General features: G+C 41.9%; 1 protein-coding gene across 10 annotated transcripts in view; it reads left to right on the top strand.

Annotated features, from left to right (window-relative positions):
- COBL (cordon-bleu WH2 repeat protein) overlaps positions 1-24057 on the top strand; it is a 287602-nt gene that overhangs the window by 261039 nt on the left and 2506 nt on the right. For all 10 annotated transcript variants that reach the window (XM_039522524.1, XM_039522526.1, XM_039522525.1 and 7 more), the window contains 4 exons: positions 12345-12448; positions 13779-15814; positions 16485-16604; positions 18683-18937. In XM_039522524.1, coding sequence (XP_039378458.1) covers positions 12345-12448; positions 13779-15814; positions 16485-16604; positions 18683-18937 — 2515 coding nt within the window. The remainder of the gene's footprint in view (positions 1-12344; positions 12449-13778; positions 15815-16484; positions 16605-18682; positions 18938-24057) is intronic.

The raw sequence follows: 24057 nt of genomic DNA, 5'->3' as shown, positions 1-24057 counted from the left end.
CATTAACCATAAGACCCCCTATTTCTCTTCCTGCAGGCTCCTGCCTTATTCACTACAATCTTCCAGCTTCAACAACAAATGAGGCAGGGGTCCTACAGACAACAGCCTCCTTAATTACAAAACCCCCTGCTCCAGATCTAGAACTGGACCATCCTGTGCACTAAATGAGGTGGGGCGCTGTAGGAAAAAATAGTATGTGATCATGTAATTAAAGACTGTATCTACTTCATATGCGCAAGGGAGCTGAATTAAGGTTGCCTGGGCAACTTTAATTCTGACATTTCCTAACTTTTGAGTGAGTGACTTAGCAACCTTAATAAACTTCTTTTAACATAGATTTGTGTGTATAATTTCCTAGATTTTAAAAAAGCAAAATGAAAAAAGAAAATTTTCATGTTGTGACATCATATTGATACCCACAAGGGTGATTAGAGGGGTGATTAAGATCCACCGCACAGACTTGAGCTAACAAAGTAAATGATAGCACTAGTAGGTTGCCATCCTGTATGTAGACAAGCACTAGAAGGGGATGAGAGACACACTTCCCCAGTGGGTTTCACTTTTGCACATATTTGCTGACAGCAAAGAAAAGGGGAGACTTGGGAATCTTGGCTTCCATTCCAGGCTCTGGAAGGCAGTGTGTCTAGTGGGGACAGACTATTCTACCCATTTCCTGTAAGCCTGACCCCTTCTGCCCCACCTTCTCCAACCTGTCCCTGCCTTGTCTCTTTCGCACACCTGGCTTCTTGTCTTAGTCCCAGTCTCCTTGGCCAGCCAGTCCCAATCTCTCTCCAGACTCACTGTTTGAGTCTCAATTTATTCCACAACTCGGTCTCCCCCCACTCTATTCACGCAGCCTCATGCCCAGCTCCTTGTCCCCAGTCTCCTTGCCCAGTCAGTCCTGGTTTCTCTTTCCTGGCTTCTCATCCAAACTCTCTCCCTCACCTCACTAGTTCCCAGTCACAGTCTTCATCCCCAGGCTCCTCATCCAATCTCCCTCGCCCACTCCCTAGCTCTTTGTCCCAGTTCTCCCTCTGCACCCTAGCTCCTTGTCAGATCTGTCTCATCCCTCCCATCTCCCTCCACTGGTTCCTAGTCCCAGTCTCCCCCCAAGCTGTGTCCAAACTCGATTTCCCCTCCATCAGCCAAATGACTTACAGTCCCCACTCTTGGTCTCTCACCAGTTTCCAGTCCCATTCTTTCCCCCACAGCTCCCAACCAATTAGCCTCTTCCTCTGTGGCTCCTGTCCCAGCTTTCCCACCAAATTAGTCCCAGGATCCCCCACTCCAACTCCCTGTCCCAGTTTCTCTCCCTTCTCCAGCCCCAGTCTTACCAGACTCCTTGTTCTCTCCCCCGGGTCCCACGTTTATCCCCTCTGCATTTGAATCAGATTACTTCCTCCCTCACAGTGCCTGGGCGCAAGTAGTGTGGCCATTGAGAGCACAGGACAGACGCTCCCTGGTCTGACTTCCAGTGCCTGGCCCCACCCTTGTCCAGAGGGGCAGGGGGAGCAGCCATTACAGGAAAGGTCCGGGTTCTCCCATGTAACCCTGGGTTGGAGCATACTCAGTCTCACTGTGGGAATGCTTTGGTGCATACTCTAGTTCATCACTAGGAGCTGAGAGGCTCAGGCATGCTCGGTGAGGGCAGAATTCAGAGATTTTAGCTGCTGTGGAGCATATGCAAACTGTGATTTTTCAAAAACTTATAACTTGGGCAGATTTTCACAGGAATGCAAAAGGCACATCCCTTAAGAAAGGCCACTCACTTCCAAATTTCAAGTCCTTGCTGCAAAGAGATCTCAAGGATTTTTTAGCATGGCAAAACAGCATGTTTTTCCCTTGCTTCATTCTCAGAAACAGCTAAATTCCCCAAAAATGCCAGAGACAAACACCCAGCCTTGAAAATTGCAACCCAAACAGTTAAAGTTTCACAGAGATGTATGCAACTGAAAACAGGGTCTTACAATGGAAAAGCCAGGCAACCTTAATAACAGGCAGTGCTACCAGCCCCACCTAAAATAATAATAATAATTAATAATAACCAGCTAGAGATTTGTAAATTATAAAGTAGAGGAATGTGCAGATTACAAAGCCAAAAAATGCAGCATTCTTAGCCTGTGACCAGATGTGTAAACCCAACACAGTGCTGAGCCATGTGTTAATATCTATCCATGGGCTATGGGAAGGGGATTTTTCCCTTGCCTGAGATAGTTTCAGCAGTAACGAGTGGAGGCAGATTCCTCCAGGTGAAGCTGATTGAGGGCATGAAAAAAATCTATTGGGATCAATTAATGACCTGGATTCGAATTAAGGAGCCTATTTCCTCTCTTTTTTGGAGAGTTTGTAACACTTGACTCTCATCCGAGTAGCTGAGGCTACTGTGAGCAGGAGAAGCGCCTTTTTGTTACCAACCTGAGAAACTGTTGTTCTGTTCGTTACAGAGCTATTTGTTTTTTTGATGGGCTGATGATAAAAGAGTAGGGGTGGATGAACTTGTGCCTAATTTTCAGCCCATTTAAACTTGAATGATATAAGCTTTGTGTTCCTTAGGGAAAATGGGAACTGAGAGAAGAGGGGGGGAATGTAATGATGAAATTCAAGCAGAAAGTGGTCAGAGTGAAAAACAAGTATAGAGAAACTAGTGTAGGAAGAGCAGAGAGGAACAGAGAAATTCTAATGAAAAATGAATATCCCACATAGAACATCTATGCCACTTGTGACAGCCTAGCATTGGGACAGGGGAGAATGATGGAAATGTAGGGCTGGAAGGGGCCTGAAGAGGTCATCTAGTCCTGCCCAACTGCCCTGGGGCAGGATCAAGTAAACCTAGACCACCCCTGACAGGTGTTTCTCCAGCCTCTTCTTAAAAATCTATGTTGTGGATTCCACAGCCACCCTTAGAAGCCTATTCCAGAGTTTAAGTATCTTTATACTTAGACAGTGTTTCATAATATCTTTTTTGCTGCACACTAAGCAAATTACTTGACCTACCTTTGGTGGACATGGAGGCCAACTGATCATTGTTCTATATAACAGCCCTTGGATATTTGAAGACTGTTGTCAGGTCATCCCTGAGTCGTCTTTTCTCAAGACGAAACATGCCTAGTTTTTTTAACCTTTTCTCAACCTTTTCTCATAGGTCAGGTTTTCTAAAGTTTTTATCATTTTAATTGCTCTCCTGTAGATTCTGTCCAATTTGTCCACATCGTTCTTAAATTGTGGTGCACAGACCTGGACACAATACTCCAGCTGAGGCTCCTACCCACAGTGCTGAGTAAGGCAGAAAAATTATATCATGTGTCTTCAATACAACACTCCTATTAATATATCCCAGAATGATATTAACCGTTTTTGTAACTGCATCATATTGTTCATATTCAATTTGTGATCCACTATAACTCTCAGATCCTTTTCAGCAGTAGTACTGCCTAGACAGTTATTCCCCATTTTGTGTGTTTCATTTTTTAAAATTCCTAAATGTAGTACTTTGCACTTGTCTTTATTAAATTTCATCTTGTTGATTTCAGGCCATTTCTCCAATTTGTCATGTTTTTTTTTTAATTCTAATCCTATCCTCCAAAGTGCTAGCAACTCCTCCCAGATTGGCATCATCTTCAAATTTTATAAACATGCTCTTCACTCCGTTATCTAAGTCATTAATGAAAATATTGAATAGTACCGGACCCAGGGATTGACCCCTGTGAAACCTCACTAGATACGTTCCCGCACACTCTCACCATTTTATAGTGATCCGTTGATAACTACTCTTTGAGAATGATCTTTTAACCAGTTTTTCACCCACCTTATACTGTACTAATTTAATCTAGATCTCATTTTCCCTAGTTTTTTATGAGAATGTCATGTTGGACTGTACTATCCATAATACATAGGATGGGTTTTATTTTAGCGAGGTAAAAAGGACATTTTACATTATCTGAATTGTGTTTATAGGGAAGAAATAGGTTAAAATGGGAGAATTTGGGGGAATGGAAATTACTTTTATGAACCCCACAAATGTTTGAGAGGTTTACAACCCTCATATTCTACAAATATGGTTATTTCCATCCTTTCCTTCTCTATCTCTGGCTTCCCCCTCCCTTTGTTCCCCCCCCATAAAAATATTAAAAATCTGGACATATTCATGCATTTCTTTGCTGGCTGATGCACATAGAGGGAAGAGGATGATGAAACTATTATTCTAAAGTAATAGACCTTCACAGTCATTAGAGTAACAGTCCAAGCCAGCCTTTTAATTAAATGTATACATAAGCAAAGTGTCTTGTGCTTGTGGAATTGCAGAATCTTTTACATGTAAGGTAGTGTAGTATTGATAAAGCTGCAGTGCTGGGAGTTAGGAGATCAAGATTCTGGCTCAGATTTTTGGTGCTCAACCTGAGACAAGTACTATAACCTCACAGTACCTCAGTTTCCCCATCTTTAAAACTGGGGTAATATTTCTACACTCCAGAGTGGCATATTGTGGGTTAATTCATTAATGTTTGTATATAAAGCACTCGGATAATATTAAGAAATGCAAAGCAGTAATATATATTAAACAGCAACATTTTCAATTTCAGTGTGGTGTTTTTTGACCAGTGAACATGAAAGAGACCTATAGTAGAAATGCACATTATTTTTGCTACAAAGAAGCAACCCAATTTTTCTCTCATATTCATGCAGTTCCCATTAAAATCAATTGGTGGTAATGCTTATATATCTGAGGGCAGAACTGGGCCCATATATCCTAGTCTTGACAAGCCAGTTACTCTTTGAGAATGGGAAATGGATGCATTCAACCTTTGTGCACACTTTTACCCTCCTATAAATATAATACACTCCAATAAACCTGATAACCAAACTCTCCTGTGTCCAAAAAGGGAGTGCTGCTTGCCTTTTATTCTCCTTTAACAACACGAAAAGCAGGGATGTGTGGCATTCACACAATGGCAGAATACAGACCTAATGTTTTTTCTTTTCTTCTGTTTGCCTGTCACTTTCAGAAACCTTGCATTAAAGACAAATGATGACTTTATTATCTAACCGGTGCCAAATGGAATGTACTTTCCAGTACATTAACAGCATACAATTTGGCACTGTTTGCAGGTTTTGGTCATATGAAGCTGGAACATTAAAAGTTTTCACACTGAAGTTCACTTGCACCTCAGAAAGGAGGGAGTAGACTTTGGGGGAAAGGAGATCATTTTCTAACTTTTTTTGGCGGAGGGTAGGGGTTGGAATTGGAGGTGTCAAACTGTAGGGTGCCCTCTGGGAGTGTGGTTGCCTAACTGTGCTGTTTTTCAGCCTTTGCATTCTCTTTCAAATGGCAAATCAAAAAGCCCCTTCACCTCTGACAAGGTGAAGAGGAAAACAAATGCTTTCAAAGGTTTTGGAGGCCTGTTGGCTAATTTGGAAAACAGCAACTCCCACCATTGAAAAGCATTTAGCTACATTAATTACAAAATTCAGTCCAAATGGCAATACAATACATGGAGGTTGTCTGGGGTCCCCACTGTGACTTAATTTAAATAGAAAGCCTTATTCACAAGGATGCTCTTTCAAAAACATGTTCTCAGGGCAGCTTAAACTCGTTCAATATCTATCTTGTTACGTAGCTCCCATTCCCAGAGTCCTCCAAGAATTTCTTCTCATGTCACTTCTGTGAGATAGGGAAGGATCATTAGTCCCGTTTTACAGATGAACAATTGAGGCACAGAGAAAGAAAGTGTTTTGCCCAACACCACACAAGAAAGTCTGTGGAAGAAAAGGGAATTGAAACTCTTGAGTCCCTGTCCGTTGTTTTAATCCTAGGATCATCCTGCTACACCAAAGGTCAGGCTGGTTCCTCCAAGCTACTGACTGCCTCTTGTGAGGTGCCAAGTGCTCTCAACACCCATTCAAGTAGGCCCCTCAGTGGAAGTCATCAGTGCTCAGCACCTTTCAAGATAGGGCCCACGATTATTTAGCATAGATGAGCCTTGTGCCAAGAATGGACATCTGGGAACCGCTAACCTGGGTCTTTTGATATTACTGGATGGGGGCAGAAAATCAGCATGACTGTTCTGTCTCCTTAAGGCAGTTCACATAGCCCTGTGTTACCCATTGTGTTTTTCAGCTACACTATGCTTGTTTTGCAGCCATCCACATCTGATACTATATATCAAGCTTTCCATAACTCTTTGGAAATGCTCTTAATTCAGGATTGGGTTAATTTGATCATGTGCTAAAACCCAAAGAAGTCGCTCTAAATATACTATAATGGCAGCATCTCTGACTGCAATTATAGTGCCTTTAACTGTTTAAAAAGAAAAGCAGTATTTATGATTAGATGTAGCTGAGCTTTTTCTCTTCCCCCTTTGAATTAAACTTTCTCATAAAAGTCCTTTTTCTGTGGTGCTAATTTGACAAAATGCTGCCGTAACTTTCATTTTGTCTCCAGCTGAGAGCGTGACTGTGGAGGAATAATTATATGTTGGGGCCTCAGCTCAGTGGAACATTAAAGTCAGTAGGTGAGGAGTTGCTGCACCCCATGCTTTGCTCTTGCATGGATCTCTGCTAATCTACATAAGGAATATAGTGAGCAGCGTCCTGGAGCTATGTACGTTTGCTCTTTCTAGCTTGGCTAAAAACTCAGCAGTGCTATAATTTTCAGCACCTCTTATTGTATGAGAAAAGCAACCTAAAGTTTATCATGTTCTTTCCCGAATGAAAAATAGTGTGTGAGAAAATGCCATTGCTAATGTTTATCCAGCATGTAAAACACAATATCAGAATAAATCTTATGTTTGTCTTGGATTCTAGCCAAAACAGAACTGTCAACAAAAGAAAAAGCTAAAGGGTAGGGAGGGAGGGTTTAAAAAGAAATTAAAGGCTCTTTTGTTTTCTTTTGCTAAAGACTGTCATGTGAAAAGTAGTTTTAAGCATATGTATACGTCACGTGAGCTACTGGAAACCCCTAGATCTTCCCCTCACGCAAGACACACACACTTGTATTTTGAAACCATGATCATTTCAAGAAAAGCCCTAATATTTGTATATGGACACTGGAAGGTTTTTTGGGAGGAGGAGAATTAATCTTGTTAGAATTAAGAAATGCACAAAAAATTGCACCTTCCCTAAAGCCTTACGCTTCAGAGAAAAATAATAATAGTACAATACTTTCATTTCCAAAGCACTGTACAAGCAACTAATTTTCTTTGTAACACTCCTATGAGTTAGGTATTGTTATCTCAGTTTTACAGCTAGGGAAATTGAGGCACAGAGATTAGGAAGCAGACAATACTCTGTTACTGCACAAGTACACAGAGAAATTGGGAAGAAATCCCTGCCCATTCTGTGCCTATTAAGGGGAAGTAATAATTTAGCTGTAAGGGCCAAATCCAGCATCTTGGAAAGGCTCTTACTGATTTCAGTGAGAGATGGATTGGATTCTACACAACATCCCTGAGACCACACAGTGAGTCCATACTGTAGCTAGAACTGTACCTCAAGAGTTTCTGGTTCCGAGCCCCTGAGCACAATCCACTAGACTTTGTCTGTAATGCCACTTTCCTATGTATTTTAGGAGACTGAATGAACACTATCAGAATAAAACATAAGTTACTCTCTGGGGCACTCTGCAACAAAAAATTAAAAATTTTGTACCCTGAAAAAAAAAATCTGTGTACAATATTTTAAAATTCTGCAAAATTCTACAGATTTTATTTGTCAAAATAACACTACATAATCACGTCAGTTTCAATTATTTTGGTAATTTATTTCAAAATACCTGTAAACAAGTATGTCTGTAACAATACAGACACACACAAAAATTCCCCCAGGAGTAGAGAGTTAAAGAAACCCCCTATGACAAACCAGTTCCTGTTTCTCTGCTCCCTTCCCCCCTGAGCCTAGCCAGTGGGCCAGACACCCACAACCCCTCCCCCGCAGAGCCCAGCCGTGGTCCCTACCCCCAGCCAATATATCTAAACCCCCTCCCCCAGCGCAGATATCCGCACCCTCCCGAAACCAAACGTGGGGCTCCCCCCTTGCCCAGATACCTGCACCTCTTTCCCCTCAGAGCCCAGCTGTGCCCCCACAGCCCAGACACCCGCCTCTCTCTTCCCCCTCCCCGAGCCCAGGGATCCAGAGGGAAAAACAGCCTGATGCTCAGTCCCCGGCTTGCACAGACTTTCCTGTGCACCGCCCTCTCCTTCCCTCAGGGCATGCTGGGAACTGCAGCTGCCAGGAACCCTTTAGCTCCCTCTCCCTCCCCTCTGCAGTGTCTCTTAGGGGTGTGAGCTGGGCTCTGCTGGGTCCAGTGGCCCCTAATGGCTGCCAGCAGCACTGCAGCCCATTTCTGTGGGGAAAAGGAAATTCTGCCTCCACAACATTAATTTCTGCAAAATTCTGCATTGCGCAGCGGCCTAGAATTCCCCCAGGAGTAATAAGGTTTTTGGGGTGGAGGGAGGGAGTATACATAAAACGGGAAGAAATAGTTTGGACTCTGGGGTCAAAAGGATGAGAGAAGGAAACAGCACATGACAGGTATTAATCATGAGGTTTAGTGCACTGCTGGAATTTGCGTAGATACTACAGTGATGAGCACAGTATGAGAACCCACACATAATAGAACTCTGCACTGCGTGTGGATAACAGCTCCTTGCTTAGGCCTGGTCCAGCAAAGAGCTAAGATAGTTCGGTAACTTTTCTCAAATAATTAATTCCATTTACTTCATGTTTTTTGTAAGATTGGTGTCTTGCATCCTCTGGCTTCTGCACTGGAACCTTCACTTCTTCAGGCAGTAGATCAGATGAGGATGAACCTGTCTTTTCTTGCTCCCTTGCCTTTCCATAGGTCTGTTGACAAGAAAACTCAGGTTAACATAAGCATTGCAATGTGACTGATGAGTAACACATTTAGGGCCTGATCCCAGGTGGTGTTGAGCATCTTCAACTCCCATTGGCTTCGGTGGATGATCAGCACTTCCTAAGATCTGGCCCATTGTGTTGTTGAAGCAATGTATATATACTGTTTGCAGTCTGTTTCCTATATAACATTTTGGTTTGTCAGTTCTTTCTCTCTGTATTTAAACAATAGATTTTGGTTACTGGATTTGATCCCAATTCAGCATGGCACTTAAACATTGCTTTCAGATGGACTTACGTGCCTGCTTGCTTAAAGTTAAGCAGGTGTTAAAGTGCTACGTTTTAACTTGATTATTATTCAGCACATGGTCAAATGCTTTGCTGAGCTGGTGTCTTTGGCAATGGCAAACATCTGAAAAATGTTCTGGGGCTTATTTATTTATGTATTGGCATAGACTGGGGGCTTGATTCTGATCTCACTTATACCAATTTACTTATATAACTTCAGGGGAGTTACTTCTGATTTACGCTGGTGTAAGTGAGAGGAGAGTCAGGCTTAAGGAATTTATCTGTGCATTTAAGCACAGAGCTGCAGGAATGCTGACAGTGAAGCGAGAAAGTAGAGGTGAACTTTAAAAGACATTGATTCTATGGATGTGATATTTTTATTCAGTTCATTCTGCAGTCAGTAGGAGAAACTTATATAACAAAATGGCATAGAAAGTAAAATGTGTTTGTAATAAGTTAATTAAGTCAACAACAGAAACAGGAGAACAACCCCAAAAAATAATTCAGAGGTCTATTTCAAAGGGCAATAGCAAAAGGACTTTTTGCAGCCCAAGTTCAATAAACAAAAACAAAATGGCTTCAGGTAGATTCTCATAAGGACATAAGAGCTTAGGGTCAGACCATGATCCATCTTGCCCAGTATCCTGTCTCGTTTGGGCCCATATCAGAGCTTCATGGAGTATATACAGAACAAGGCAATTATGGAGTGATCAACCCCTGTCTTCCACTCCCAAATTCTGGTAGTCAGAGATTTAGGGTCACCCCAAACATGGGGTTGCATCCCTGACCATCTGGGTTAGTAGCCATTGATGGACCTACCCTCCATTAACTTATCCAGTTCTTTTTAAAAAGTCAGTTATACTTTTGGCCTTCACAACGTCACATGGCAATGAGTTCCACAAGTTAGTTGAGGAAATACTTTTTCACTATTAAACCTGCTATCTGTTAATTTCATTGGGTGACTCTTGGCTTTTGTATGTGTAAAAGGGTAAATAACACTTCTCTATTCACTTTTCCCGCACCATTTATGATATTATAGACCTCTATCATATCCCCCCCGTCGTCATCTCTTTTCTAAGCTGAAGAGTCCTAATTGTTTTAGTCTATTATTTAGTCTATTGTAAGCTGTTCCATACCCTTAATCTTCTTTGTTGCCCTTCTCCCTTTTCCATTTCCACTGTATTCTTTTTGAGAAGGAGTGACCACAACTGGACACAGTATTAGAGGTGTGGGTGTCTAGTCTTATGTCTTATTTTCTACCGCTTCTGAATGGTTCCTAACATTCTGTTATCCTTTTTGACCACGGCTGCACATTGAGCTGAACTTTTCAGAGAACTATCCACGGTGACGCCCAAATCTCTCTCTTGAGTGATAACAGCTAATTTAGAACCCACTGAAACTCAGAAGGCCTGTTTTGAGGAAGTGCTGAGTGCCTATTAATTATAACTGCAGTTGAGGTTGCTTGGCACTCAGCAGTACTCTGCAGGATTGGGCCCCTGCAGTCTGACTCGAACACAGACAACAACATTCAGACTTATATGATTTGCTGAACAGTTTTACTTGAAGCAGTACATTTTATTGTATGTATGAGGACCTCCCAGTTGGAAGCATGTTCAAGGATGGGTTTGAGTGAGAAGGTTCACACTATTAGGGACAGAAGGAAAGGGAAAGAGTTTCAAGAATAAAACTGGGGCATGGAAGATGGCACAAAGATGGAAGAGGAGAATAGTATAAATTGAACATACAGGAAGGAGGCTTTGGAGGAGCGTAGGTAGTGGGTGGGGGAGCAAATGGAAACAGAGCAGATGTGGACAGGAGCTAGTTGTACAGTGTCTGGATGAGGATAAGAAGTTTGACAGGCAAACAGAAGCTAGTGAAAGGATTTGAGAGTGGCTGGAGCAGGAAATTATTTTGTCAGTAGGCTAAGCACAAGGACAAATCCTAACTGGGATGTGACAGACTAGCAAGTTATGACTTAAAGTGAGGAATAAGGAGAAGGAATAAATAAACGCCTAGGCAGGAGTGGCCAACCTGAGCCTGAGAAGGAGCCAGAATTTACCAATGTACATTTCCAAAGAGCCACAGTAATAAGTCAGCAGCCCTGCATCAGCTCCACCCTCCCCCCGCCACTCTCAGCGCCTCCCACCCACTGGCAGCCCTGCCAATCAGCACCTCCCGCTCCCTCCCTGCACCTCCCGATCAGCTGTTTCCTGGCATGCAGGAGGCTCTGGGGGCGGGAGGGAGAAGCGAGGGCATGGCAGGCTCAGGGGAGGGGGTGAGAAGGGGTGGAGTGGGGGAAGGGCCTGTGGCAGAGCCAGAGGTTGAGCAGTGAGCACCCCAGACCCACTGAAAAGTTCGCGCCTGTAGCTCCAAACCCGGAGTCGGGGCCTATACAAGGAGCCGCATATTAACTTCTGAAGAGCCGCATGTGGCTCCAGAGCCACAAGTTGGCCACCCCTGTCCTAGAGTGAAATCCTGGGTCCACTGATGTCAGTGGCAAAATTCCCACTGACCTCAGTGGGGTCAGGATTCCACCTCTAAGGAACAAAGATCTTGTTCTCACACAAATATCACTGGTAATTTAAAAAAAAAATTGAAGAAAATATGAGAGACCTGATTCTGATTTCACACTGATTTTAAACCATTGCATAACTTCATTGAAACCAGGGGTGTTACTGTTGATTATACTGTTATATTTGAGTGAATAATCAGGCTTATAATTAATATGGTTAGAACTGTCTCCAAAGAGATTAGTTACTCCTTTTTCCTCCCCTCAGAATGAAAAATGGATGTTTAACAGACCTTAATTGTATTTATTTTTAATTGCAATTCATATGTATGTACATTGTGTGCACAATACATGTAGCAGCCTGCTTTAAAATAACACAGATATGCAAACAATTTCCATTTGGGCACTCTCCTTTGTACAGACTTCACAGTGAAACCAAGCCATTTCTTTGTGACAAGCTTTATTAATCCTAATCTTTTGATCACCAGCACACTGAGAAACTACAAAGATCCCACAGTGCAAAGATACTTTAATAAGAAACATGGTTGTATCAGTATGGTGTGTGCCTGTAGCTCTGCATGGTTTTTGTTCTTTGGGGGGGGGTGCTGCACATCTACAATGAAACCAAAGGAGTTGAAATGAGAATGGATTTCAGAGCGACAATGCAAAAATAACCCCACCATTTTTCTCTTTCAATTAGTAGCAGAGATGAAGAAACGACTGCAGCTAAGAATGACAATGAGGATGTATTCATTGCTGCACGACTCCAACAGACTTTGGCTGAACTGGATGAAGATTTAGAAGGTAGGGAACTGTGTCAGCGACAGAAGTTGCAAGGCATGGCAAAAATATACGGAGTCAGTTTCTGCCCTGTGCATGTGCAAGGTTCTCATGGAAGTCACTGGGAGCTACACGTATATCTGTGAGCAAAATTTGACCCACACTATACAATTCTGCTACTCCAACCCATATTGTTTTGCTGCTAGATCAAATCAGTATCCTTAGACTGCTATTATCTATTTATCCAGTTATTTATATGGACATCACTGTGTATGAGTGCCTGCTACCAGAAAGCTAGCACTTTATGGGCCACATTTGCTGCTGGCATATTTTCACTGACTTCAGTGGAAGTAGAGAATTTGGCACTATGTTTGTGATCAGTGTGCCATATGTAGTTTGCAATTTTGTAGCCGGATCCTATCATTTTACACCACACAAACTGCGTATATTTCATCAGGATCAAATGGAGAAGGGGGGATGTTTTCTGTGTGATATTTCAACTACATTCCTAAATGTAGTTTAAAGTTAGAACTCTAAAATCCTGACCAGAATAGATAAAAAGAGACTAAATGTCTTCACAAAGAAATACCCTGCTTCCTAACCACCTGTGATAAATCAAAATATCACACAATTATTTGTTTGATGCAAAATGATGTGAACCCTTCTTTAAACCTCATAATTTTGCAGCATCTTAGAATGCAGTGGGCCTATTATGATCTCATTTATGGGAGGTTTATACCTTTGCAAGTCCATTAAGTTGAGTGTAGTCACTCTTGATTTACACCAAAGTAATTGAAAAAAGAAATAAACCCCAATAGCTCCTTTCACAGTGAAATTGTTACATTCCTGGATGATGATGGGAGGGCGGGATGGTAGAAAAAGAAATGTAAGTTCAGTTTCTTTGTTGGCTTGCTTGAGGTAATCCCTCAGACAGATTGTTTTTATTAACCAGGTTTGAAAATCATAATTGAGAGATGTTTGCCATTTTTCTGAAATGCTCCTTTGGAATATTGTGGTGAAGTATTTGTCACTGAGACGTTTGTGAAAGTTAAGGTATAAACAATAGACTAAATTCTACCCTCAACTACACATTTGAGATTCCCATTGGCCACATCAGGAGGTGTGTACACACAATAGGCTGATGATAATCATCAACCAGACAGTAAAATGTATGCAGATACTGCTTTTTCTTACCACATGAACATGTATGGAAACTTGTGAACAGGTATGTCATAAGTTATGTAAGTGTGATCAAAATCCTGATTTGTTGATTGTCTAAACTATCTTTGAGTAATTGACAGTGATGTTGCACGTATCTGACAATTTGTGAAAGTTTTTGTTTATATTTTTGCAGCAATGGAAGGTATACGTTATGAAGCAGATAATGACTCTGTATCAAACCACACAAATGGGGCATCCAGCCCGCATTTCAGCGATGCAGACACTGCTCAAGATGCTGCCTTTGTTGTTCCAGTAACAATTATAGATGAGATTCTGGATATTAACGCAGTAGGTCCAATTGAAGATGAAGAGAATGCATTACTCCCTAACGCAGATGATGAAGATATCTCAGCTGATTCCATTAATTTAGGGAACTTTACAAATAATAACAGTGCAGGGTCTTTTGATAAAAAACATGTAGATGGTGGATCTCGGAGTATATCCATGGACTTAATTCACCAACAGTCCTCTGACGATGTATCTAAACCCCTGCCCGTAGAACAGAGGCGAGAGATGTTTGAATCTCTTACATCCTCGTTTGAAAAGAGAAATGAAAACAACCTGGGACTGGAAAACACCTATAAAGATGGTGTTAGTTCTGAGGAATGCAAACCCATGCTGATTTCTTCTCACCTCAAGCCTAAGACTCAAATCCACATAGCAAGCGAGAAAACAAATCCATTTAATGAACAAAATAGTCAGGAAAGATTCTTGAACAAAATGAAAACAGAATTGGAATTCAAGCCCCCATCAACCAAAACAACTGAGGAGAAAGAAGATATCCTGTCACCACCTCTGTGGAGTCATCGTGCCCCTAGTTCTGTAACAAGCTATGAACCTAAAGTAGGTCTGACAACCTTTAAAGTTGTCCCTCCCAAACCTGAAATAAAATACTTCGATAGAGGTAATTCCTTCTCCACTGGTGCCATTAAGATAGATGACCTAGGCAACCTGATGATTCCAAATGCTGGTAAGAAGAACATGTCAGATATTTCTTCCAGTGAAACTGAGGAACCTCTTATTGGGAGAGTAAAGGAATTCTGGAGGTCAAACTCTTCAGGAAAACAATCTGACAATTCTATAGAACATAATTCTAAAAAGTCAATAGTCAATGTGAGCGCCAAACCCTTTAATTCAAAATCTGAAAGCAAACCTGTCTCTCTAACAGATCCAAAACCTATACCATCGCAACCAGTTACTTCAAATGTGGCTGAAAGGCATTTTGAGCTCGAAAGAATCAAACCACCTGTGCCAGCCACACAGTCTCAGGTAAAAACGTTAGTGTCCCCAACAATTACCAAGGATAAGACAGAGTTCCCATTTCTAAAGCCTTATAAAAGAACATCAAGCCATTATGTTGCCTCTGCCATTGCAAAACGCCTAGATCCACTTACGTTTAAGACTGATTTGATAGAGAAGCATGATAAAGAGGAGAATAATCATGAAGAAAAATTGATAAAAACTGGAACAGAACCTCTCCCCAAAGGATGCATTATTATGGCCAAAAACAGCCCTATGGAAATAAAACCAGCAGAAATGAGAGACTCTTATTCAAATATTTTTACTTGCAGTCACACAGCATCAAATAGCAGGTTGATGCTTGGTGATAATTCTGCTGTGAAAAACAAAGCAGTGAACATCAGGTTACTGAATCAGACAACCCCTGTTGGTTTCTATAAACGGAGTATCAGTGTACCAACTAAATCTTCTTCAAAGGATAACAGGACTGCAGAAGGTGATCACAGTTTTAACAAGAAACCTAGTATAGTTGATAAAAACACACATCCTTTGACTGATCAGAAATGTGAGAAGACGGACCATACTAATTCTTCCTCATCATTCACATCACCTGATCTCCCAGCACCTACATCCTCTTCCAGCTCATTGTTGAGGCCCACTAAATGGCATCCTGCTAACAATATACAAACTAATTCTTCGGAAGCATTGTCGGAGCTAAATATTACGCCTGTGAATAACCACATCGTTTCTCAAAGGGATGAGAAGCCTGACAGTATAAATAAATCTGATGTCACTGTACAGACCGATATCTTTGGGCCAAAGAAGAAGTTTAAACCCATTGTCCAGAAACCAGTTCCAAAAGATACATCTCTGCACAGCACTTTAATGGAAGCCATTCAGACTGCAGGAGGAAAGGAAAAACTCCGAAAGGTAAAGTGGAGACTTCATTTAGGCCATGGAAACTGGAGAAAGCCTGTATTCACTGGAGTAGACAGCAGCCTATTTTATAACTGGTACTCTTGTTGATGAGCCGTAGTACACGTAGTATTTAAAAAATTTATAATAGCAAAATTCAGAACGAGGCCACTGGTTATTCCGCACGTACTGTATATTGTTATGCAACAGCATAGCCACTTACACTAGTTAGAATAACCAGAGGAATACAGCTGTACAGTATAAAGAGAGGAGTAATTCAGGTTAAGCTAAAAGCCTAACCTGTATTCCTGAAAGTTATATAAACATTGGAATGTGCAGTATATAGGAAACATTTAGCTACACGTCAATGAAAGATATACAGTTACTTTATATCATCGAGATTTATTATTTGTTAACTGCTGATACTGTGCTTGGTGTTCTGCACAGTACACAGAAGGCTTGATTCTGCATTCCTTTTTAACTCAGTGGGACCACTTGCTTGAGTAAGTAGTATCCATTATGAATAAGGGCTGCAGAATCAGGCCCAAAGGAAGCAAAGCTGCCTGGCCCACAGAGCTTAAAATACAGATATGTGCTCCAAACAATTTTAATAAAGTGTTTTCAAACTACCTTTAAGCAAATATCTAGTAACAACTTGATGGTGTCTATTTTGTTCATACTCTAGAGTTCAGACAGCATGATAAATGGAAGTCAGAAGAAATCCTCATATGCTGAGCCAGAGAATGAGCATTCAGCCCTGCTGGCAGCGATCAGAGGCCACAGTGGCACCTCAAGACTAAAAAAGGTAAGAACTAGATAAATAGGATCAGTGCTCTTCTCATTGGTTGTTCCTACTGAATGTGCTGGGTGCACAGTGACCTAGAGTGATGCAAAATAATTTGTATTGCAACAAGAAGACCTTAGAAAAAATTATGACAACAAAGGACAGGACTGTAATGTTTATGTGATGGGCCAAATTCTGCACTCAGCTATAAAACTTCATTGCTTTCACTAGAGTTGTACACTGGTAGCTGAGGGGAAAACATTTTTAATGTGATGGCTAACATTAAATCAAGGTAAACCCAAATTAGTTTAATATGGGACTGCACACTCCAGATACTTAACCCAACAATCTTCAGTTCGGCATTTGCACAGGATTAGACATTACGGATTAGCTTTTCATGATAGGAATAGGCAGTTTGCAACCCACCTAATTTATGTGTCAACATACCCCACAAATCTACCTACTGGACATATGTGCATGCAAATACTTGACCTCCACACGCACACTCTGTTTATGGTAATTAGTTAGATGCATGCAATGTATACATGCAACTGTATGCGACTAACTAAAAATCTGACTTATTTCCCGACAGCTAGATGACGCCTTCTGTTGAAAGAATTTATCTAACCATTAATTAAGGCATCTCTTATTTTTAATAGCCAGAGTTTGAATTGCTCTAATATGAACCTTTACTCAGTTCACTGGCCCAGCCAAGGAAGTGTATTGGGCAAGAAGTGTCCCATCTCCCTGATGCAGTGACTCAAACCATTACCAACTATCCCCACAGCTGGGGATCACTGGATGTCTACCAACCACATAATGCCCTGTTCTTCCCTGTGTTACTTCATTATCCTCAAAGCAACTGTGAATGCCTCATTACTCTTGGGGCAGATAGAATAGACAGCTTCCTCGGGTACTGACATCCCACAACACAGTATGTTACCAGAGGCAGAGAAAGAGCAGCCTGGCACACAGCCATTCCAGGACTGACGAAGGCAAAGGCCATGTTTGCACACACACACACACACGCTACTGAACTGCACGGGCATAGCTGAGAATCCATGTGAAGGAAGTTCTGAAAATAAATTGTTGTATCAGAGAGACACTTTCAAATTCTTTTCTCCAGTAAAGAGGGGCTTTTTGCATTATTTTTAAGGAACCATCCATCACTTTTTCACACAATGTGGCCTGTGCTAATTAATGTGATGTATATGTATTGTAGGGAACAGAGTATCAGGGTTGGAAGGAACCTCAGAAGGTCATCTAATCCAACCCCCTGCTCAAAGCAGGACCAATCCCCAGACAGATTTTTACCCCAAATTTCCCCCTCAAGGATTGAACTCACAACCCTGGGTTTAGCAGGCTAATGCTCAAACCACTGACCTATCCCTCCACCCAGGAATAGTGAATAAGGTCTCCTGAGTTCTTGTTCTGCTATTGGCTCCCTCCTTGGCCTTAGATAATTCACATGCCACTCTCTGCTTCAATTTCCCCATCTATGAAATGGGGATAATAATATTTACTTTGTATCCCCACTTTTGTCCTGTGAGGATAAATTTGTTAATGTTTGCCAAACACTTGGAGGATAAATAAATTCTTGACATTTATGACATTATCATTGTTATTAATAGGTATTAGGCATATTGTTTAAGACAAAAGACTGTTGAAAAAAGCACAAGCAAGCTCCCCACCAGGTTGTTTATGTTAGAGCAGGCTTCTGCACATATAATCCATGCAGAAGTTTTAGGTTAAGGAATTCCAAAGTAACCCAAACTCACACCAAGTCCAACTGTAAGCCTTTTACCTTACACTAAAAGAAGAGTTACAGGATGCTAGAGTTCACAGTAAGTAAAGATAGAGTTTCTGAGACACAGTCAATGCCAAGTCCTTGGTCCTGGTAATCAGCCCGGTTGAGTGATGTGAGAGAGTAGTAACAGATGTTTAAACCAATGAGCAAACAAAAGTTCTACGTGTTTTATATCAGTTGAGCAAACTGAAGTTGGGAGTGGTGAAATAAAAGTGTGCATCAAGTGTCAAATAATTACAAGTTAGTGTTATGCCAGATATTAACTATTCACGTTCAACTGTCTCGTTGGTAGATCTCATCATCGGCCTCTGAAGAGCTGCAGAGCTTTAGAAACGCAGAACTGTCCTTGCAAAATAAAGAAGCCTGTCAGGCAGAGCAACTTTGGATCCCCCCTCCACCTGTCCTGCCGCCGCCACCACCTCCTCCCAGCCACAAGTCAATGACAGCTCCTAAATTTCCTGTCACTGCTACCAGTAACCCTGGGGAGGCAAGAGAGGCCCTAATGGAAGCTATTCGCTCTGGCGCTGGAGCAGCAAGGTTAAGAAAGGTAAACGTGCTCATCTATAATTTCAGCTTTTTCGCTGAAACAAGCTGAGGTTGCAGTGCTGCCCTGGGAGCAGTTTGCAAGTTGTGCTAGCTATGTTTGTTTTTTTTTTTCTTTTTGCCAACTTAAAGAGATACGTACCATGTTTTCTTTAACTACAGTGGAAAGATTAGTGCTGCATCTCAAGTCTTTGGACATTGGAGCACATCACCTCACGTGTGGTTTTCTTCGTGTGAGAATAAAATTTGCAGACATATTTTTCTTTTGAAGAGGAACATTAAGAACATTAATTTTAAAAAATCATAGAATTTGGATGTCCTCTTCCATTATATTCTGACAAACTAATAATTCCAGTTGACCTCTGAACAAACAGGACCTAGAATAAGCCAGAATTAGGCGCATCTACCTTTCCTCTAGCCCTTTCCAAAAAACTTGCACCTAAGCAATTTAGGGATAAATATTCACCTTTAATTCCAATAGCATATCATAAGTTTTGGGACTCAGTGCATTCGCCCAGTCAGCCACCCTCAAGGCTGACTGTGGATCAGATTGTCAGGCCTAATATTCTTGACAGTCTCCCTTTTATGATATGCCAGATTTTTACTAATACATTCCATATCTCTCCTAAATTGTGGTTCTACATAAACCTTGTGAAGAAAATGAAACTGAACCACCCAGTATGCAAGTATGTGCACACAGCGCACGTGGTGATTTCCAGACTTTCATACTCTGGTGTGAGTCAGGAATAACTCCGCTGAAGTTAATAGAATTATACCAGTACAAAGTTCATATGAGATAAGTTTCAGGCCCTGTGGGTTTCATTCTGGTTTTAGTTGTATAAATGCAACTCCCAAGGGGCCAAATATTGCTCTGAGTTACAGTGGGGTATTTTGGAGTCACTGTATTAAACTCTTTGAGCCAGATTCTGTTGTCAAACTGAGTTACTCCTGATTTACACAAATGATGGTGAGAACAGATTCAGGCCCATTGGCTTCAGTGGCTTTATTCCAGAATTCACTCAGTGAATGGACTTTAGCCCATGGACTTTTGGGTATTTGCAAGCACAGATGGAGTTTTCCCACCTTGGGACTCCGCTGATGCAAACCATAAACACATAAATATGATTTAGCCTTGTCCATTTTCCCTTTATAAAACAAACTGAGCAATATTATCAACCAATTGCAACTATAGCTATAAAAGATCTAATTTCTTATAAAGTACAACTCTTACAGAGTTATTACTCATTACACAAACAAGTAGTGTTTCAGGGAACCTCTAAGGGTCCAGCTTCAGCATGCTAAAATAAACCAATTTGTGCAGTTATTTTGTATGTGTAAAATTACACATAATATGCTCTCTTAGGTATGTATAAGGCACCTATCACTTTGGTGTAAATCAGGGGTCGGCAACCTCTGGCACACGGCTTGCCAGGGTAAGCACTCTGGCGGGCCAGGCCTAACTGTTTACCTGCCACGTTGGCAGGTTCAGCCGACCGCGGCTCCCACTGGCTGTGGTTCGCTGCCCTAGGCCAATGAGGGCGGCAGAAAGCGGTGTGGACCGAGGGATGTGCTGGCTGCGGCTTCCCGCCACCCCTATTGGCCTGGGATGGCGAACCGCAGCCAGTGGGAGCTGCGGTCGGCCGAACCTGCCAACGCAGCAGGTAAACAAACTGGCTCAGCCCGCCAGGGTGCTTACTCTGGCGAGCCATGTGCCAGAGGTTGCCGACCCTGGTGTAAACCATCTAACAATGTTATGAAGAAGCAAAAGACTTCAGAACAAATGGTGCTTTCTCTCTCCATTCCACCTGGTTACAGAAAAATGTTGATTTAGATCTTCTGGTATATTTTATGTATTATTGTTTGTTTATTTATCCATGCTATTCCTGAAGAAAAGTTTCCTAGCAACAGTGGGTTTTACACCTTGGTGCGATCAGGATTGGGTTCAGTCTGAACTCTTCCAGCAAGGAGTTCAACAGCCATGGTCCTGCTTCTGAGTCCCAGGTCTTCTCAAAGTGTTTAATAGTCTAAACATAGATCCCTCCAGTTACATTATCCCTGTGGAGGTTAGCTGTCTTGCAGGGTGAAAGGGCTACTGGTGGTGGTGGTCTCAGAACTAGTCAGGCCCCCATTCATTAAAGCTTTATAGATCAGGATCAGGACTTTGAAACCTGTTCTGAAGTGAATGGAGAGCCAGAGGAGTCCATGAAGGCAGATGTGATACATTTACATTGGCCTTTGTTGTTTAGAAGGCATGCAGGTAAGTACTGTGGCAATTTCATCTTTGTCCTGGTGGTTACATTCTGAGGGTAGATGAGTTTCCTGTGGTTCTAACATGGAGGAGACCAAAGAGGACCTCACCTATGGCTTTTGCCAAGATGAAAAGGAGCAATTGAATAGTAAGTCCTGTGTGGCCCTAGAGCTCCACATCATTTTGACAATCTGGCACCCAATGCCCTCATTGGCAATGTTAGAGTACTGACAAATTCCTCAAAGTGTTTCCCTCAGTTTCTACAAATGTTACTCCTGTCTTTCCTGGGTTAAGCTAGAGCCAGATGCTCATTTCTTTCTGGCATTAGGACACCTAGGCAGAGGCTGCATTGGTGGAGAGGGATACATGTTATCTGCATACTGGTGACAGATGAATCTGGGGCACCTCATAATTTCTCCAGACAGTCCGTTGTACAAATTAAAGTGGAGAAGAAAGGAGTCTTGAGCTTTGCAGGACTCTGCATCACAGCTCTCTGAATTTTGTCTACTAGGAATGAGTGTGTCCAGCTGAATGTTGCTGCATTTGCGCCTACAACTTCTGGCACGCAAATCGTTAGCACTGTAAGAATGATGGTGTCAGAGGTCAGAGAGAGCTCTAGCAGTATTAGCAGAGAGGTTTGTTTTCTGTCCAGTGCCAGAAAGTCATGCATCACCATTAGCCAGATTGTTTTTTTGTTGTGCCCTCCTCTGGATCTAGAAGGTGAGGCACCCAGGATGTAAGCTGAGGATGAGTACTGCTGAAGGTAGGATGCCACCACCCTTTCAATGTCCTCCAGAAAACGAGAGGGCTGGAAAGTGGTCAGTAGTTGGTTAGGCGTTCAGCTGTATAGTTGGTGGGCTGGAACTTCTTTGAATCCTCCAGGGTTTCTATTTGGGAGAATGGTTCAAATTCCATTAAGGCAGATAGGATGGGAGAGGTTTCCTAGGTGGTATCCCTGTCTCAGTGAGGCCTACTCTGATTTAGTTGATTTTAATTGCAAAGCAAGATGAGAACTATTCAGAGTAGATAGGATTTAGGCTTTTGTGTTTATATATCTCTACACTGCATGGAGATAGGCACTCTGGGTTGATTGGCAGGTTCATAGCATGGAATAGTTCTGCCGGCCATTATTTGGCTGGTTGTATGTTTGAGGGAGAGTCATGTTTTGCTTCCTTTATGGCTGCAGCATGAGCCTTGCTGGTGAGCCTTGAGTTGTTCATGGACAGCGGATGTGAGGGAATTTTGTGCCACAGGCACTGCAGACTTCTGTTGTGCTTCATTTTGCGTCATTCATCAGAGAACCACAGTGGCATGTGTGGGAGGCATGAGGGCAGGGCTCATTTTGAAACTCCTTTGTCAATGTTTTCTATTAGATGTTGGTTACAGATTGTCAACAAGTGGTCTTTCAGTTGTGTGGATTTCTCTTCCATTGTCCTCTTGAAGTTTTCTGGAACCAAGAACTTCTGATGGTGAAGTAATTTGGCTAGTGCATAGTTGGGAGAACCAGGAAATATCTTTATTCTTTTTATGAATAACATCCATGCATTTGTATTTTCATTTGTGATGGGTTACTTGCCATGGTGTTAGACCACATGGAGCTGTCTCAGGAACCAGGCAGGAAAGGCAACACAATGGCCTAGATAAGGAACAGCCCAACAAACACTCAAACAATGGCCAAATTAATAGCTGTGAAGAGGAAACTCCTTGGCTCCAACCTGGGTTACACAGCTGTTTTGCCAGGGCTGAGTTCCTAGAGATCAAAAGACACCGATCATTTGAGGGGAATGCCAATTGTAGGCAAGACACTATGTTGTTGTTTTTAATCCATTTATCTGAATGCTCTGGACCTCTTGGCAAATAAATCATACTTTGTTTTGAAGTGGCATTTGTATCACTGCATACTATTACTGTCCAGAGACTCTCAATGAAAAACACTTTCAGGGGCCAGAATTGTTGGGCCTGCTCTATATCATGGTTGGCAGCCGGGAGGGTGTAACCCAAAGACACATTTTAAGAGTGGTTGGATCACAGGGTCCCATCCCAGAGAGAGGTGGAGGCTCGTGCCTATCACTTGAAAGAGGTGGGGACCATGAACATAAAGAGAAGGTCTTTCGTTTCAGTATTAATGAAATAGTGGCCTATCCAGGAACATGGTGTGGTGTTCACACTTCCAAGGTCTGACGGCAAGCCGTAGATAAGGCCTATCATGCATCCAGCTGCAGGTGTGTTGCTGGGGACCACCTGTGAGAAGTGCATGGTCATTATGTTAGATAGTATATGTGAGTATGTAAGGGGGTTTTATGGGTTACCATAGCCTAAGGGCAGTTAATCATCAACAGGAGCCCTTATCTGATCTCCCTTTGCTTTGGCTGCTGTGGGTTTCAATGGCCTGGGTTCTTAGCTACTAACAGACTGTGAACAAGAGCACACAAGATGTTTAATTCCTGGCTTTCACTGGGAGCAGTGGTGACTGGATAGTATTAGACAGAAGCATTAAGGCAAGAGGATGAATGGGATGATATAGGGAAGAATACGAGATTTACTGCCTATCTAGGCCCAAATTCTCTGGTGGTCTTAAGAGACAAAACTCTACTAATGGAGCTGCATCCATTTGGCCTTAGTTTCAATAGTGATATAATGTATTCAAAATATTGTATCATGTGGCTTTTATATCAGTTTGGCTATACTCATTTCCTTTTATTTATGTTTACTTTCATTTCCTTTTATCTCAGAGATAGTATGAGAATATATGGGTCAGACTTCTGAAATTATGTATACTTCTGCATGTGTATATGTGTGTAATTTGCACATGGATTTACCGTCATTATACTAGGAATCACAGTTATTCCATATGCAAATGACCAATTATACATCTA

Source organism: Mauremys reevesii, linkage group 2 (assembly GCF_016161935.1).
Source record: "Mauremys reevesii isolate NIE-2019 linkage group 2, ASM1616193v1, whole genome shotgun sequence".
NCBI classification, from domain to species: Eukaryota; Metazoa; Chordata; order Testudines; family Geoemydidae; genus Mauremys; species Mauremys reevesii.
The sequence above is the reverse complement of the archived record's forward strand: the minus strand, read 5'-3'. Positions and strand labels throughout refer to the sequence as shown.